At 54.2% G+C, this 18,835-nt stretch overlaps 1 protein-coding gene across 4 annotated transcripts in view; it reads right to left on the minus strand.

Annotated features, from left to right (window-relative positions):
* LOC116950061 (F-box/LRR-repeat protein 19-like) overlaps window positions 1–18,835 on the minus strand; it is a 94,098-nt gene continuing 75,263 nt past the window's right edge. For 3 of the 4 annotated variants that reach the window (XM_032967475.2, XM_076072569.1, XM_032967477.2), the window contains 8 exons: window positions 18,466–18,552; window positions 17,237–17,851; window positions 11,719–11,757; window positions 8,312–9,282; window positions 4,433–4,596; window positions 3,698–3,859; window positions 3,203–3,412; window positions 1–3,083 (listed from right to left, as the gene is read on the minus strand). In XM_032967475.2, coding sequence (XP_032823366.1) covers window positions 2,890–3,083; window positions 3,203–3,412; window positions 3,698–3,859; window positions 4,433–4,596; window positions 8,312–9,282; window positions 11,719–11,757; window positions 17,237–17,851; window positions 18,466–18,552 — 2,442 coding nt within the window. In that variant the 3' untranslated portion in view covers window positions 1–2,889. The remainder of the gene's footprint in view (window positions 3,084–3,202; window positions 3,413–3,697; window positions 3,860–4,432; window positions 4,597–8,311; window positions 9,283–11,718; window positions 11,758–17,236; window positions 17,852–18,465; window positions 18,553–18,835) is intronic. The other variant, XM_032967476.2, reaches the window with a different exon arrangement.

An 18,835-nucleotide genomic window follows, 5' to 3' on the forward strand; every position in this document is an offset into this window, starting at 1 on the left:
TAATTTACAAAACGTTTTATTCAATGAATGTCATTTACAAATGCAGCCCCTAAACGTGGACATAAGACGGCACACAAAGGTGTTCACTCACACCTTAGGGAGAAGTTTCGCAATGTTAGGTTTTGTACCTCGGCAAAAAACGCAGCGTTCTCGTCCGTGCTGCCGATGTTCAGTGCAGGGAGTTATTCTCCTTCTCAGCAACTCCTGCCGGGGCCACGGAACATGGTGCAGCAGAGAGGGAGATAGATTTGAGATGGCCTCTATAATAAGGAGCGAGGAAGTGAGGTGGCAGGGACGGGCACACGGAGGCCCACAACAAATCTCTCCTCCTGCACGACGTTCCGTGGGTCCCGTGAGATTGGCTCAAGTTACGAACAACGCCCTCCAGTGGACGGTGACGGATGCGGACGTAAGGAAAATCTTGTGCTAGATTTGTGAATAGCCTAAGATAGTGTGCCCACGTGCACGCACGCACGGTGTCAGCGTGCGTGCGTGCGCTCAAGCGCACGCACGCACGGTGTCTTTGCAGGCGAAATGATGAACGGCTGCGTCATGTCGACGGTTTTAATTTCAAGCATGACTTGAGCTGTGATTGGGCGAGAGCTGGCAGCGGAGGGCTGCCCCGTGGTCGCCCCGTCTGTTTAGCATGCGTGGTAATGTTTGTGTCGCTTCGGAGGACCGGGCGAGGGGAGGGCCGGCGACAAAAAAAATACAAACTCCACAAAGAGGAACCTTTCCATAAAAACAAAGCGACTCGCCACCACTGCTAATCTTCCGTGCCAAAAAAAAGGCTCATGACCCGGAGAGAAATACAACCCCCTCCGAGTGTCGGCTCCCTCTCGCTGATGGCAGAACGTCTCGTTCATTTAACACTATTTCAGATCCCCATTTCGCTCTCACCTCTGTAAAATGTTTCTCGTCGATGTAAATAGACATTTTCGTGTAACGTCGCAGGCCTACGTTGGGGGCCTCGGCAGGTCTGACAGTGGTAACCCGTTGGATCACGTGGTATAAGAAGCAGTTTCTTTTCCTTGAAAATATTCAAGTACTTTCGGCAAAGCTCAACTTCCTCTTTTAGTTATAAAGCGGCGTACAAAACAGGTATTTACAGAGTTCAGTCAAAAATAGTACGTACATTATTGGTATTTTTTAGGATTTTTGTTTGTTTGTTAGTTAAGGACTCTGGTCCAGTGAAATGGCCTGGGCCACAAAGCAGAGGCATCATGACGGATTCACATTGAGAGGCGCACGGCCGCCGCCACCACCACCACCACCCTCACACTCCGCCCACCACCCTCACACTCAGCCCAGCACCCGACAGCAGAGGCACAAGGCCAGCCCTGGTGGACCGGCCACTCTCAGCGACCAACACGGCACTCGCACATGCTCACACCTAGACACACGCACTCAAAAGACAAAAATAAAGATCCCCCGTATAGCCTTAACAGACTGTTGGGACAAGTGCTGTTTAGCGAGCACCTATGAAGGCCAGCACGGTACACGAGGGGGGTGGGTGGCCAGCACCACGCCCAACCGCCTTTGTCTCCCCAGTGGCGATGATTTTACACACCTCACTAGGTAGGGGAGGGGACCAAGGACCGGTTCAGATAATTATCACTGGTGTTGGCCATGAGCAGTAATTGAACTCGGGTCGCCGGGTTCGTAGCGCAGCGTGGGAACCACTACGCACACATACACACACACACGCTCGCTCACACCTACACACACACCCGCACATCTACCAACAAAATACGTGTGCTCAATTGCTAACTCACTCACACACATTGACAACACACCTGCACGCATTCACAACTATAGACAAAGAATACACGCAAGCCACAACAGTAAGAGAGGTCCGCTCGCTCGCTCGCTCGCTCACTCACCCACCCACACCTACAGCACATATACACAAACGAAACTACACGCGCCAATGCACATCTACGCACAAAAAACACACGTTCACTCGCCAGCGCCTACACTCAACCGCACTCGAAATGAAAGGCTCGTTTGCGCGCACGCTTATTCGTTGGCACTTACGCAGACACACTCCCACGTGCACGACTACAAAACACACACGCGCCCATACGCAAACACACACACTCGCTCGTTCAATCACCTGCAAATAGGCGCGCAAAACACACACAACCCTGTTCACTCACGTACAAAAATACACTTGCAGGCGTAGAAAAAAAATCACACGCGCTCACCGACCACCGCGCTCACACGCACGCTCCGTGCCACCCCTTCTCCTCAAACTGCCAATCGCATCAAAGCACCCCCCCCCCCGCCCCCCACCCCACCCTTCGCAAACTTCTGTAAATGAATATTTAGTAAAATGCCATGAACCCCATCGACGACCACGACTCGTACAGCAGCTGCCCTGTCCCGGCTGCCGCGGTCCCCGCCGCCGCCAGACGTGATCTGGCGGCGTCGGGGAAGCCGCGTGCTGGGTTCCAAGTTTCAGTGGCGCAAAAAACAAAAAACGTCGTTCAAAGGAACTTGGAAATTCACACGCATAGTCAGTCCTTCATTCGCGCGTATATATATACATACGTACAATCGCGTACTTACAAAATCCCGAGAGAATGGTCCAAGTACAACCCAGCCTAAAAAATAGATATATACACACGCACGCGCACGCACATATATATTTGTAAGATGTACATGTTTCCTTTAAGGAGTGTGATGGTGCCGGGGGGGGGGGGAGTCCGGATGGAGAAAAAAATACAAAGCAAATACAGCAAACATTGTAGCAAATTCCTTACGCAAACGTCCCCATGGACAAACGCGCACGCACAGGCATGCGCACTCACGCAGCTCCTCCGCATGACCCCCGCTTGCGTCCATTATCCAACCCGTTCCCCCCCCCCCCCCCATCCGCCCCGGTCCCTAGCTGCCAGTGCTCGTCACTCGCTGGATCAGCCGGTCCTCCGGCAGCGCAAAGGTGCCCTGCGGGCAGAGTTCCGTGACGAGGCGCTGGCAGGCTTCGGGTGTCACCAGCTTGCAGGAGCGCAGGTCGGCGCGGGACAGGTGAGGGCACCGCACCAGCAGCGGGAGGCACGCGTCCGTGATGCGGGCACAGCCTGCGTGGGGCGCGGGACGCAGCGATAACGCAAGTCAGCGGCTTTAGCGGAATCCGTAGACTCCACAACAGCGAGCGGTGCTACGAGCGTAACGACGGGCGCCAGCGAGCGGCACGCACCGGCCAGGACGAGGTGGCGCAGGGTGTCGCGAGTGGGGGCTCCGGGTGCCGTCAGCACGTTGACGGCCTGGTCCGTGAGGTGCGCGCAGTGCGCCAGGTCGAGTGTGGCGAGCCCCGCGGCCAGGCGCACCAGCAGTGCCACGCTAGCGTCCGTGATGTCCAGGCCGGCCAGACGCAGCTCCGACACGCCACGCAGCCGGTCCTCCGCGCCTGCGTGCCAGGGATCGCAGCAACGATGATGACGATGACAACGTCATGATCTCAGCAGCCACCCCAAACAGATTAACCCCAAACACATGCATTCATTGACAAAATTCTTTAGTCTGCCTGCCTTAAATCTGTCGCGTGCCGTTATACGCTGTGCTCTGCGAATAGCGGTAGAGTGGCGAGCGCGTGCGTGCGTGGTGCTCGTGTGTGGCGTATTACGGCATTTGTTTGCCACGCGCGTCGGGTGCGCGTGGTGCACCGCCGCGTGCCACTGCACGCTGCCCATACCGGGCGTGTAGTCCGAGTCGGGGGACAGGAGGTCGCGGATGTGAGCGTCCTTCACGCCCTCGGCCCAGCGCAGGTCGAGCGCCCGCAGCGGGGGCCAGCTGGCGCCGCACAGCGCCGACACCGACGCCCACGGGCAGCCCGACAGCACCAGCTCCTTCAGGCCTGCGCGGGCGTACATGGGGGCGGCGACATCACCGCGGCGCTTGTGCCGGCTAGGCGCGCTTTGAGTCTGTCGGGTGAAGTGTGGAAGGCTCGCCGATGACGGTTCGCCGGTCGACTGGCTGAGATGACTGGCAGAGGCCACAGCGCTGGCTGCAATTTAGCTGCCCGGTGCCCCACTCTTTATTGCGAGCGTCGCTTCTGCACCCTCTTTTACTGTTGGAGGGCGGCTGCCTCTTGCTGCCTCGACCCAGTACATAGAAATAGGTTTTACCCTTTTAACTGGCACAAAAACTGACACCTTTATTCAAGGCATCATGTCTGTAATAACCACAACACAAGCAGTCAAAATGCAAACAAAAGACCCAGTACGTTGATGGCAACGACGTTGATGGAAAAGACAAACGGGCAAGTGCCGTTAGCGAGCACCTATTAAAGCTGGCACTGCAAATGAGAGGGTGGTGGGGGAAGGACCACTCCCTAGCGCGGACGATCACACCGCACCACACCGGCGTCGAGGTGTCTCAAACGCGCTCGGAGAGAGATTTGGCGGTGACCGCGCGCCGCGAGACTCACCTGGCAGCCGGTTAACGAGCCAGGCCAGCTGCTTCTTGGAGACGTTGGACCAGCTGAGGTCCAGAGCGCTGGGCTGGCGCTTGATGATGCCGCTCAGCATGAGCGGCGTCACCGACTTGCACCGGCTCAGGTCGATCTTGGCCCACAGCCTCCGATCGCAGCACCTGCGGCAGTGGGGAGATAAACAACAACAACAATGCTCAACATAGCAAGCGACCGACCAGCATCGCGACAGACGTGCTTTCGTCCGGAAGGAAGAGTATTTCACGGACGGGTACAATCACGTGGGTTTTCTCGGTTGCTCTATACGGCTCTGCCACGTATAACTGTGCTCAGGACACATCGGGCCAGCCCATGTGCTGCACACCATAGCAGATGCCGTTCGGGTAAAGCACCTGACCACGTACAGGTTATGCACACGTACAGCCCTTATTGTCACTCCACTGCTGGACGAGGGCCTAACCCACGCGGTGCAGGCCGCGAGCGATGATTTGACAGTTGCCGCGCCACCGCGCTCCTCCGCGCGGGGCTGGTGGAGGCGAGGATCGTGGGCGTTGTCGGAGTGCAGAGCAGAACAACGGATCGTGCTGCACTGCCCTCTGCCGACAGCGTAGCCCCGCGGAAGCCGATAACAAACGTTGTCCCCCTCCTACCCAGGCTCAACCCTGCTCAGCTCCCGGGATCTGGCGAGAACGGACGCCATCGGGGCGATTTGCCGACAGGCGGAAACGCATGCAAGGTGGCGTGCATTGAACAGAGACTGCGCTTGGAGGTTACGAGAGACCGAGATCACCTAAGAGCCCCAGGGGCGCAGCGCGAGATTAACGCGACCGTCAGGGTCCCCGTGCCCTCTAAACCCCTGCAGACTGCACACCTAATCCCCCAAATGGCGCCATCCGCACGTGTTAAGGGCGCCACTAGCAATGTACCACGAGGGGTGTCGTGCGGTGAGGAGGTTCAGCTGAGGAGGGTTCGGTGACGATGGTGAAGAAACAGGGACGCGATGAGTCATCGGAGCTGCCGGAAATTTCCCCTCGATCTTATCCCGCTCGTGCCATCGGGCATTGAGTCACGAAGATGAAGAGTCCACCCGGATTCTCTCGGCCAAGCAGAGCGCGTGCAGGCAACGGCCCACAAAAGCAAGACACCACGGAGCTATCTCCGTGTTCTCTTCAAGTGACTTCACAGCAGAGGGCAGCACTTCCCTGCCTGCTTTGCGCATTGGGGCATCGCTTATCACGTGGGAGCCACGTGACAGGCACTTATAAAGACGAAGTCAGCGTTTTTAAACGTTCATGGGCATGCAACGCCGACCGACCAACCGACCTGGGAGATCAACAATTTTTGGAGATCGAATATATCTACAGCGTTCACCTGGAAGCCAAACTTCCGATCGCAGGGTCGGAAGGACGAAGCGCCACGCTTACTGTCAGCGCGATGGCAACGAGAGGGGAGCGTTACGGCGTCGCTAGTTTGGGGCTTTCGCGAGCCGCCGTCGGTGAGGGCGTACGTTCGTTTGAAACGGCTCTATGTGGCTCGACGTTGCCAGGAGATCACTTGGATTTTTTCCCTCCCTCCGCCCCACAAATGTGGATGCTAAATATCCGTCAAAAACAATTTCACAAACAATATCACGCGTAGCAAAACCCGGCCCACCCCTCCTCCACAGCGATTGCGAGAATGATGAGGCAAGATGAAAGATTAATGAAAGTGCCGTTACTGCCGTATTTAGACAGGAGCCTTTTCACCCAAGCTGCCAATTTTCTGACAGCCTCCGATATCAAACACTATTACTCGAAAAATACATTACGCCTGGAAAGTTTAAAGACAAATATATCTGCTGGGACAAACCAGACGTTATTGAATTTTGTCATCATTTAAAATCTGTATCTGGGCATTATTTTTTTGTCACGCGGCGGAGATAGGAGGTCGTGCACGCTACGTGCACGTGCACGTGTGTGTGTGTGTGTGTGATGAGCGTGTGTGTGCACACGTCGCCACGGGTTATCTGCGTTAAACAGCGCGCAGCTTCTCGCCACGTCCTAACGTGCCCGCTCCGGTCAAGAAAGACGAACACGGACGACTCGAAACAAAGTAAAATGGGCAATGGTCAAGCATGCTACGTCGTCGTCCCAGGCTGCGCATGGAAAAGAGGATTTGTCCTGCATTACAACCTGCGGTATTACCGCGCAAAGCCACGTGCCGCATTATTGTTTGAGTAACGCTTTAATTAGTGTGTGCCTTTTTGGCGACGCGCGTTGTAGTGTGGCTGGGGCGAGGTGGCTGCCAGCGAACCGGGCCCAGACCGGGCCGCACCGCCAAGGCTCAACCGAAAAGCGTTTGCAAGAAGGCTTCACGCGGATGTGACCCAATCCGCCAAGTCGCCCGTTCCCAAGATGCCGCGTCGTTAACGAGTCGCAAAATTGCTCCTCCGCTCCTCGGGATCACGAGCTCGGTCCCTCGTCACCACGGGGTCCGGGCGCGCTGCGATTACTCCCAACGGGAGCCGTCGCTCCGCTCGTGGTGACGCCGGGGCGGCTGTAATGCGATGCGCGCGCCCGCCCGCCCCGGATCGACGCGGCGTTCTGCAATTTCTGTACCCGCTTAGCGGCGTAAACCCACGTGTGTAAAACGGTAACAAAATTACGTTTTGAACCTGGGTTAATTTTAGCTTTTCTAGTCTCTGCCAGCGTGGGCTGCACTTATTTGTTCTTAACGTTAGCAATGCCCAGCGCCGCCAGCGACACTGCAGGCACAAACCACTCACTCGCAGTGTGACCATCGTCTCTTTTTGTCCCAATCTCCTGCAATAAATAACCCTGCTCGATTCAGGAAACCGTGTTACACCCTCACACCTCTTGCAACTTTTACATTTGCCCATCCCTCGTGTAGCCTAAATTACTTTGAGGCCAAGTGCTGTTAGTGAGCACCTATGAAGGCCGGCAGGGCACATGAGGGGGTGGGTGGCCAGCAACACGCCCGGCCGCCTTTTTCTCCCCAGTAGCGATATTTACACATCGCACAAGGTACTTATTTGAGGCCGAACCGACCTAGGGGAGGCTAAGCTGACCCAGTGCTGTTGGGGAGCCATGGTGGTGAGATGTTAACTACCTCGCCTGGTATGTAGGAAGTTGTGGGTTCGATCCCGACCCTGATGCCTGCTGTATATTTGGAGTTTGCGTGTCTCAACTCTCTCTCCCCGTGGTTACTTGGATTTTTCTTCTGGACTTCCGGTTTTTCCCTCCACTTTTAGAAACATGCGTTTAGAATATTTAGCTGCTATAAATATCCACATTACAAATCAATTCGTTGAGCTATCATTTGTGGCCAGGTCGCTTCTGAAAAAGAGCTACATAGTTCAGTGGGCCTTAACCTGGTAAAATTCAATATAAATTGTTGAGTTTGTTATAGGGGAGGCCCGCGACTGGTTCAGATAATTGTCACTGGTGTTGGCCATGAGCGGGAATTGAACTCGGGTTGTCAGGTTCGTAGCACAGCACGCTAACCACTGCACTACTGTTTCCCTTCAAGGCCCCTCCAAGCACACACGCGCACACAAAGACCCCCCCATATAGCCTTTACAGAATGTTGGGGAGAGTGCTGTTAGCAAGCACCTATAAAGGTCGGCACTGCACACGAGGGAATGGGTGGCCAAAACCATGCCTGGCCGCCTTTGTCTCCCTAGTGGCGATTTTTACACATCGCACCAGGTACTCATTTGAGGCTGAGTCGACCTAGGGGAGGCCCAGGACCGATTCAGAAAATCGTCACCGTGGTGTTGGCCGTGAGCGGGAATCGAACCCGGGTCGCCAGGTTCGTACCGCTCGTGCACACACACACACGCACACGCACGCGCGCGCGAGTGCACGTGCCACCCACCATCGGTTCCACGTCTTGCAGACGCGCATGCATACGCAGAGGTCACGGTGCGACAGGAAGCGGAAGACGCCGAGCCAGGCCTCGCGCCGCAGCGGGTGCGAGCCGCCGTCGCCCAGCGGCAGGGCGTCAGGCGGCGGGCTCACGAGCGGCGGCTTGATCACGTGCCTCTCCAGCAGGTGCGGCTTGGGCGGCGACACGGAGGAAGGCGGCCGCGGGAGGCCACCGAGCCGCGCGTTCACCCCGCACAGCCGCGGCGGCGCCTGCGCCAGCCCCGCGGCCTGCTGCTGCTGCTGCTGCTGCAGTTGCTGCAGCTGCTGCGGCTGCCTGGCGGCAGGGCCACCGCGGGGAATCCCGTTGAGGCTCTTGGCCGCCTTCTGCAGCCGCTCGCTACTCGAGAACAAACGTGGCGTCCGGTTATTGCCATTCTCGCCGTCCTCCTCCGACTTAACCAGTGGCGCGTGGTGGTTTTTGTTCGTGCTGTCGGCGGCGCCGCCGTCGCCGCTGTTGCCGTTGCTGCTGCTGCTGTTGTTGTTGGCGTTATTGCGACCCGCGCTGCTATTGCCGACAGAGTTCTGTTCGGGTTTGTGGAGGCCCCAGGAGGAAGCTTTGCTCGTCGCGTGCGGTTTGGCGGGCCTCACGCGGTCGTTAGCGTCTCTCGTTTTGGACCGGTGCTCCCCGGCGGTGACACCGCCGCCACCGCCGCCGCCGCCACCACTACCACCACCGGTGATGCCGGCCGTGGCAGCGTCGCGCGAGTGTTTGTTGGGTTTCCGCTCGTTTTCGCGACCGCTGGGCCCGGCGGCCGCGGCAGCAGCGGGCGCGTCAGGGGCGGCGGACGACTGCTTGTCGGTCCCCCTCCACGCGCGGCCCTGCTCCGAGGCCACGCCTCTCCTCTCGAGCCAGGCCGCCGGGCCATCCCTCCGGTGGCCTGACTCCACGCGGCCATTGTTCACCTCCACGGCCTTCTGCTTCTGATGCGAGGCATGCAAAAACAAAGGAGCGTGAGAGGGGACGCTTCGCGCCTCGCGGGTAGGTTACACACTCAGCAACCATACGTAACGCGCCAACAAGCACAGGAAGAACAACTGCGATGGCGGTACCACAATGCACGCGTCAAATTTGAAATCCGAATAAATTCACGGTCAAGTACGAGAAGCGGCAGGTGGAGGGGGGGGATCTGCTTCAGCAGAAACTGAATTTGGCGGAGCCTATCAATCCTCTTACCCAGAGAATGAGATTTTTTTGTTATAATAATAATTCCAAGGTCTTTGTCAATCTATTGCTGGCTGGAGGCCGTCCCACATCGTGTTGGTAGTGCTGGGTTTTTTTGAGCGGACTTCACCTCGCTGGTAAAGTGGTGGTGGCGGGGGGTACCGGACCCATTCCGATATTGCTCGCCGCTGATCCAATCAGAATTTAAGTCGCCGGATTCATAGAGCAGTGAGAGCACCCAACCACTGCTCTGCCACTTCCAACTCCAACTCGCCAAAGCCAAACAAAATCCTCCCCTGTTAAGACCCGAAAACTTTATTCGTGAGCGAGTTCCATCATTAACCAATCACTCAGTTCAAACTCGTTTGAACGACCAATTCAAACAACTGAAGCACCACGCTTCCTTCTGCAATTAATTCGCTTTCTCCACTTGCCCCACAGACACCAATGGGTGCTTGCTATCTTAACGCAGGACAGGAGGGCGAGCGACGAGCATTACCGAGAAAGCATTCGAACTGCCAAGCAGAGTGCTCATCCAAATGGAGAAACAATTGCATTGTTTTTTTCTTTATTACTTTTACCAATCGTATCTTGCTGCAACGTTATTCCAGAGCATCATTTGCTCTCGTCCCTTTGATAATCCCCGACGAAAAGAAACACCATCCTGAGGTGGTATGAGGAAGCCACTGGAGCTATGCGCACTTTTAAATCTAGATTTAAAACTAATTCCTTCAGAACTGCTTTTTGTGTTTGGTTTGTTGTCCTTCCCCCGCACCTCCGATCAGCGGGATTGGCTATGTACGGATTGGCTACGAAACTTGGGAGGCACAGACCAGAGCAAAAATGGACCATTGGGCAAGATGACAACGCATTTTGCCTGGCAGACACCTGCCCCGCTTCAGTGCCGCTCATTAAATCCTGCCCAAGACAAACGCGTGTTGAACGGCGTTCTGCAATCCGGGAGCGTGAAAGATTTTCCCCAACCTGTTTCCACGTCTCAAACGTTATTTCAGAACCAGAGGCACATTCAGACGACACCCGCGCAAGGTAAAGGCGGCGGCGATACACCAGACGCAGCGCGACCGCTTGAGCTGGGCTACGGGCAAACGGCTTCCGTAAACTGACGCTGCCAAACGAGCGGACGCGGAGATGCGCTGCCCGCACGCACGCACGCACGCACGCACGCTCGCACACACGCAGGCACGCTCCCACTTCAGCGCCCGCTCACTTCACACAAGGACAAAGATCCCCGGTATAGCCTTAACAGACTGTTATGGCAAGTGCTGTGAGCGAGCACCTATGAAGGCCGACACGGCGCATGAGGGTGTGGGTGGCCAACACTCACTTAACACGCATACACACACGCGCGCACGCAGGCACAAACACGTACGCGCGCACACACACACACGCGCGCACGCATAGGCGCGTCGAGCAAGGGCGTCGAGCATGGGGCACTCGCGTGGAACCCGAGACGCGATCAATCTACACCAGCCGGCAATGGGCACGGCCGGGACATCCACCACACCTGTCACGCGCGCACAAACACCGCGTTAGGCAACGAAAGCTGCGACGCCGACCCCACCGTGAACCACCGAATGGCGCATTTCACTCGCACCTGTCAGTGCCATCCAACTTTATCTTCAATTATCATTTTATTATACCAGGTAAAGGGAACTTGAGCTATTAGATGTTTTTCAGAGGCAACCTGGCCACCCATGACGATGGCTCATCGAATTTGTCGCAGCTAAATCATCTAAAATAATGTTGCTAAATGTGGATAAGGGCAAAACCGGAGGAAGCCTGGCGAAAAATCACGAGGAATCCAAACATACAATGGGCATCGCCAGGGTTCGGGTTCAAACCCACGGGGACTCCTCTGCGTTCCAGGCGATTTTAAATAATTCTGTTCCCCTCCAACACCCAACTTTCACACTCCTCCCTCCCACCATGCAGCTCTTGCCCTTGGGAGCGTCGGGTGCGCGACCGATCGTCAAGCGCACTCAATCCCACTTCGCCGTCATTAGCGGCGACGCAACTAAAACGACAAACGTGTGCGAATCACCGCAGGGGACTGCTGCTCCAGCGGGACCTCGAGGAGCCACGAGCGTGCCGAGCGCCCATTGTTTAGCGAGCTATAAATCCGGGACGCAACGCATGCTGAACTTCTTTCGCACCGTACGTAGCCAACCGCTCACCTTTTTTCTCAGAAGCTTTTCAGCCTTCTCTACTTTGACCTGTGCGAGCAAGGAAAGAAAAAGGGAGGAGAAAGATGAGCCACGCGCGACCGTGTGGTTATTTATTAATTCCCGCGAACAAGGGTTTTCAGAAGAGTGAGCTAATGGTTTTATTTTGTTTAATAAGGAGATGCAATCCAGAAAACGAACAGCTCTTAACCTTGCAGTTAAAAACTCAAAGCAATCGTCAACAACACCGCAGCTTTCAAAAGGAAAAAAAGATATATATAATAGGCGACTCATATTCTTTCTGTAAAGTCACGTAGAAGGGAAATAATATAATACAAATAAAACAATACAATTCTCACGACGTTTCGATTGCTTTAAATCGAAATATAATAGGCGACGTTGAGGGCAATGGCCCTTCTTCACAGCACACAGATGTGCACGACCCAAAAATGTCGCCTATTATATACATTTTCCGTTTTAAGTCCGCATTACTGTGAAAAAATGTGTTGAGTTTGTTAATTGTGCACTCCTGACAATGCACTATTACCGCTTCACGAGTTATAGCTTGGAGTTACGCACCTAACCGCTGCGCCCCGCGCCAACTATCGTCACGCGCTTCAAATAAAGACTTCAAGCTACGTGTGCGCGACGCCACTACAAACCGGAGTTGGATTCTGGGTGGGAGACGATGGGACACCTGTGGCGCGCCGTTTCTTTTTACGAAAACGCGCACTCCGCCCGTGGAGTCGGTTGCCGCCCTGGTCAACAGTGCGGGTTTATACATGGACTCCTTTACTTGCAAACCAAGGGTGGGAAAACCCTGATTTTTTTTTGCCCGACACTTCAGGTTATTGGTTTTAATGGTTTCTAGATTTAAAGCTTTCGTGACTGCAAGGATCCATACTCTTTGAGTCTATTCGGTAAAGTCACGCAGGTAAAAAATAAAACAACAAAAATCACGACGTTTCGGCCACAACACAAGCGGCCTTTATCAGGTGAAGGGAGCAGACTGTCTCGAGGACAACGCTGGAGTGAAACACAGCCACGCTCAGACCGCGACCTTTAAGCTGTGTGCGAGGAAACAAGGTGCCTTGGCAAAGGAATTAGCATAAAAATTAGCATTTGATTGGTCGACTTAGCATGATGAACGATGTAGAGGTGGTGTACATGCCGGTTGGCGAGGGGGGAGGGGGAGTTTACCTATTGATGGTGTGTAAAGGGAATTTTTAAGTGCTGCGAAAGTTTGGGGTACCACTACTTGAAAAATATACTGTACCATTGAAAATTATTTTAATGTTTGGTTCGATTTAGAACATCTTTCCAATGGTTGCTTAATTTGAAACCATCTTCTCGGTTGAAATTGTGTCTGTGTTTGTAGATCTGAATTGCCTCGTGAACAAATCTCTGATAAAAACCCATGGGTTTGCAAAGAACCTTGGTATCGAAGAAAATTATATCGTGATCACCCACAGCGTTGTAACAGTGATCAGCTACGGCAGAAGAATTCGTTCTGCCATGTTTCAAATCTAATTTGTGCTCGCGAATTCGGTCAGAGACATGTCGCTTTCTCTCCCCGATATAGCAATCACCGCAGGTACAACTCAATTTGTAAACCCCGGGGTACTGTAAGTCAGGAATGACATCCTTCACGGATGGGATCATGTACACCTGGCCCTCAAAAGGAATGGATACTCTGACCGTACCATCCGCCAAGCTGTTTCTCCCTCCATACAGAAACAACCACTTGATACTCCGGTCAAAACCATCACACTACCATATATAGCAGGCGTTACTAAAAAGATTTCCAAAATTCTAAACAAACACAAGATCCAGGTCCGGTTCAATACAGTACACAAAATTCTTGATCTGATCCCATTCGTGAAGGATGTCATTCCTGACTTACAGTACCCCGGGGTTTACAAATTGAGTTGTACCTGCAGTGATTGCTATATCAGGGAGACAAAGCGACATGTCTCTGACCGAATTCGCGAGCACAAATCAGATTTGAAACACGGCAGAACGAATTCTTCTGCCGTAGCTGATCACTGTTACAATGCTGTGGATGATCACGATATAATTTTCTCCGATACCAAGGTTCTTTGCAAACCTACGGGTTTTTATCAGAGATTTGTTCACGAGGCAATTCAGATCTACAAACACAGACACAATTTCAACCGAGAAGATGGTTTCAAATTAAGCAAACATTGGAAAGATGTTCTAAATCGAACCAAACATTAAACTAATTTTCAATGGTACAGTATATTTTTCAAGTAGTGGTACCCCAAACTTTCGCAGCTCTTAAAAATTCCCATTTCACACCATCAATAGGTAAACTCCCCCTCCCCCCCCTCGCCAACCGGCATGTTCACCCGCATGTACACCACCTCTACACCGTTCATCATGCTAAGTCGGCCAATCAAATGCTAATTTTTATGCTAATTCCTTTGTCAAGGCACCTTGTTTCCTCGCACACAGCTTAAAGGTCGCGGTCTGAGCGTGGCTGTGTTTCACTCCAGCGCTGTCCTCGAGACAGTCTGCTCCCTTCACCTGATGAAGGCCGCTTGTGTTGTGGCCGAAACGCCGTGATTTTTGTTGTTTTATTTTTTACCTACGTGACTTGACCGAATAGAACCAAAGAGTATGGTTTTAATGGAAATTAAACCCGATTTTGCCGATTAAAACCTGGCTTTATTATTGGCGTCTCGTGCACACTTCAATCCTGCTCCTCGTCGTCGTCCGCCGCGTCGTCTTCGTCGTCGCTCTCGCCGCTGGGCTCGGTGTCGTCGCCGTCGTCGGGCGTCGGGTAGTCGTAGAACGCGTTGAGGTTCGACTTGATGAAGACGAGCTTCTCGACTGTGCTGGGCGCCAGGCTGTTCCTCAACTTGGAATGGATAAATCCCATCGTCGAGAAGTTTCGCTCAGACGCAGCGGTCGACGTGGCCATGCTGAACAGTTTGATGGCGATCTTCTGGAGCGCGGGATAGTCGCTGCCGTCGGTCTGCCACCACTCTAGTGGGGTCTTCCTCCGCTTGGCCAGGAGCTGAAAGCTAATGGGTGCGTGCGACTGAAATCCCGACTTAACTTTAATAAAACCGAATATAACCGGATTTGGGCAGGATCCAGGTGCTCCGGTTTTATATAAAAAACGATTAAAACCCGAATGAATAAAACCGGGCCGTGCCAGCCTTGTTGCAAACATTCGACTTACAAACTTTCAGACGTACGAACAAACCTGTCCGTACGTCCAGTTGCCTGTTCGGACCGAGAGTCGTAAGTTCAACCGGCGCGCAATAGATGGCGGTGGTGGCATCTACATCTGCAGAACGTCAAGAACCGATGGCATCTACATATAGGAGGAGATTATACAACTTTTAAAGCCATTCCCTGTGTTTAGTGTACATGCCGTACAAAATGTTTCGAATCGATAGGAGTAAAGCTCGACTTACGAACAAATCCACTAAATAACAAAGAGACCTCTGGAACCTAACTCGTTCGTAAGTAGAGGAGTCCCTGTATCAGCCGTACAAGCTACACGCTGCCTGCCTCACAGTGAACATTAAAGACCCCGTCGACGGTGTTGGGTGCCAGGCATCGTGGTCCATTTTTTCAAATTTGAGAAAATAAATAATAAAAGCCCCCACTAATTACTTCATTGGGAAACGCGTATCGATCGTCGCCCTCTACCCGTGAAAATGCAGCAGCACAACTTCGGGTAAAAATCGTCGAGACTCGGCGAGACTTTCCTTGGTAAAAAAAAAAAACGTAATAGGAAAAAAAACACAAATTGGCCAAAAAGCAACATAAATTAGTCAATGAACCTCCACGTATATTATTTCCTTACCCTCTACCACAAGAAGGAAACGTCTCGCAAAGCGTGGATTCCCCCGATTGGCAACTGTCGCCGTGTGGCACGAGGTAATGTGGCACCTGGCTCGGTGATGAGCACCAAGACGCCAGTGGGGGGGCGATGATTGCCACGCGAGTCATGTGTGGGTTATTTTCTCGAGATTGACATTGTATGTTTTGATAGCAGCATCAAACTTTTGGCCATCAGGCCCCGGCTAATGACTCATGGGTGGGGGAGTTAACAACTACAATCATTTTGATATGCTAATTAGCATAAGTAAATTAAGTTGAGCCCTGGACCACGCCGCCAGCCGTTAAACCTGGAGGGCGAGGCTTTCTCGGATTGCTTGACGACTCCGAGTAAACCGTGATTTCATTTTTAGGCGAGTAACTCAATTGACTGTGATAATTGTGGTTAAGTACTGCGCATGTGCAACGAACTCAGCCATCGGAGTTCCATACACAAAAACATTAGCTGCCGCCACCGCCACTATGGCGCGCTGCAGTAGAGGATTCTGGGGTAACAAACGGCAAGGCTTTCGCGGTGGTGCCGCGTAGCGTCTCCGACACGTTTCCGGGTTTTGTGCCGTGAGCCGTCCGGCGCAGTGTCCAGGACGCTCAGCCGCACGCGACGGGAGCCTCTTTAGGAATCGAAATTGGGTTCCCGACGTTCCGGCTCACCTCGGCACGCACGGTGAAACGTCGTGCCGAACGACAAGCAGAACCCAAAATTAATTGGCGGACAATCAAATCGCCGGTGGATGAGTCGTTTAAGATGTCTCGTCACTAAACTTTGGCGGAAACACCCAAACTCGTTTTCCTAATTGAGCGATCAAAGAAAACCCGAGGCCCCGAGCCACACTGGCCCAGAGCCACGGCACTCGGGAGACGCCAAGGCGCACGCCAGGAACCCAGCTGATCACAGCTCTCCCCAGCTGATCCCAGCTCTCCCCAGCTCTTCCCCACACTTCCACATAACCCGCCCCCCCCCCCCCCCCAGCTTGCTGCTACAAGCACTTCTGAGCAATCGTTTGTCAATCCACTGCGCGACGGCTTCCCCACGCTGTGCCGGTGTCGTCTGACTTTACTTCACCCACGCTGGTCAGTGCGGGTTGGTTAAGGCGGGGCCCCAGGACCGGTTCAGAAATCACGGAATAAACTCTGCCGTTTTGGGGGAGCTGCAATTAAATTCGACAAGTTGTTTTTTTGGTCTTGTTTTTGTAGTTTCATTTGCATTGGCTCTTGTTTTCGTTTTGTACAATTTCGTTTCCGACAATTCATTTGCGTAAACGTGACATCAGCGTATCAAGCACACAAATAAATCGCATTTACCACAAATAATACATGGTCTAGAATCAGGACTCGATGCATCGTATATCGCGAGCACAAGAACGTATTTCACCTGACAAATCGATTCGCTACCATATGCCCAGCACAAATAAAACCGGCACTCCCACAGGTGTACACGTACACACACATCAATAGCCAGGCTGTGAAGTGTGAACACCTCACTGGCAGGTCACGGGACGGACCCAGGTGTCACGGGTTGATTGACCGAGATGACCACCTGTGCTCCCTAATTGGGGAGTGCACAATACGCCCACACACACACACGGACGTACACACACGGACGTACACACACGCACGCACACAGACAAGGGCATGGCGACGTGAGCACAGCTACCTTTTTCTTCTGCCCGAGTGGCTGCTGCACCCCGTCCACATCCTTCCTCTTCTTGGAGACGACTCCTCCATCCTCCGTGCCCTTTCGGTTGGCGTTGGCCGGCGTGTGCTGGACAGCGGCAGCGGCGGCGACGACGGCGGCGGTCGGTAGAGGCGGCGGCGGCTCCGGTGGCGGCGGTGACGCGGACCCGGCCGGCGACGGCGGCGACGCTGGCGAGTGGTCCGACAGCATCGCGGCATCGCCCGCGGCCGGGATGGTCGGCGTCACCGCCCCCGCAGCCGCCACAGACTCGGCCGCCGCCTCGGAGACTTCCAGCGCCGCCGCCGCCTCCTCGTCCTCGTCCCTGTCGCGCCGGCGCCCCTCGTCCTCCTCCTCCTCCTCCTCTTCCTCCTCCTCGTCGGCGCCGCCGTCGTCGCCGTCGTCCTCGCCGACGCTGCCGAAGCGCGAGTCGGCGTCCGAGTCGTCGTCCGAGCGAGCGTGCTCGCGCTTGAGCGCCTCGTCGGAGCGCCGGCGCGGGAAGGCGTCGTCCTGCTCGGAGCGTCGCCGCTCGCCGCACTCGCGCAGCATCGAGCCTGGCAGGTTGGAGGCGTACTTGAAGCCGGGCCCGCGCTTCTGCTTACCCCCCCACACACACGCGCGTGGAACAGAGTTCGCGCGTCAAATTTATATCGTGTGACCTGGGCACTTGACGACCCCCTCGGTCCTCGGCAATTACACCGAGCCGAACCCTCACAGCCGTGTGGCAATTAGCTCAACTCTAACCCTTCTGCAAATTATCAAAACTCAATCACCAACTCGTAACGCTACTCAAACCCTTAACTCGAACCCTGACCATTTCTGCAAATGTCCTAATCCCCTCTGCAAATTCCCGTAACTCTAGCTCTCATGCTAGCCCTAACCCGGGCTGTAACCCTAACCCTGGCTGTTAAACCTAATTCTCACCCTCACACGAGCACCAGGAAATAGCATAACCCTCCAATGAACTCTAGCCACGAGGCATGGAATCCCAATTACATCTGGCAAACCTGGCAAGCCCACACCTGGGAACCACCGGTGGTGGTCACCCATCCCAGTACTAAACGGGCAGAAGAAAGGAAGTGATGGAGAGGTTCACAGTGGCACCGGTGGCATTGCATTGACCACGATAACCTCTCGACCTTGAGTCTGGGCCATTAGCCAAACGTCCTTCCCCCAACCTGGCCTCCTATCCCAGCATTCGCCTTGATTACCTTTCCCGTCTTGCCCTCCTGGTTGCACTTTGGGCACTCCCAGCAGTTAGGCAGCTCGTCGTTTATCACTCCCTCCTTATCGTCGATCTGGGCGGCACGGGCGGGGCAAAGCAACGGTGCGCGGGTGAGTCACAACGCTCGCATCACAACGCTCGCATCACAACGCTCGCATCACAACGCTCGCATCACAACGCTCGCATCACAACGCTCGCATCACAACGCTCGCATCACAACGCTCGCATCACAACGCTCGCGGTCGCAACGTTCACGGCCATCCTTTCCCGCACAACGATGGCCTGCGACTAGGTTGCTCATCCACGTTGTTCTTGTTGTTGGAACAAATGCCGTTCCATTGATTACACATATACTG

The sequence above is a fragment of the Petromyzon marinus genome, chromosome 38, assembly GCF_048934315.1.
Source record: "Petromyzon marinus isolate PM22_M1 ecotype Great Lakes invasive population chromosome 38, UKy_Petmar_22M1.pri1.0, whole genome shotgun sequence".
NCBI classification, from domain to species: Eukaryota; Metazoa; Chordata; class Hyperoartia; order Petromyzontiformes; family Petromyzontidae; genus Petromyzon; species Petromyzon marinus.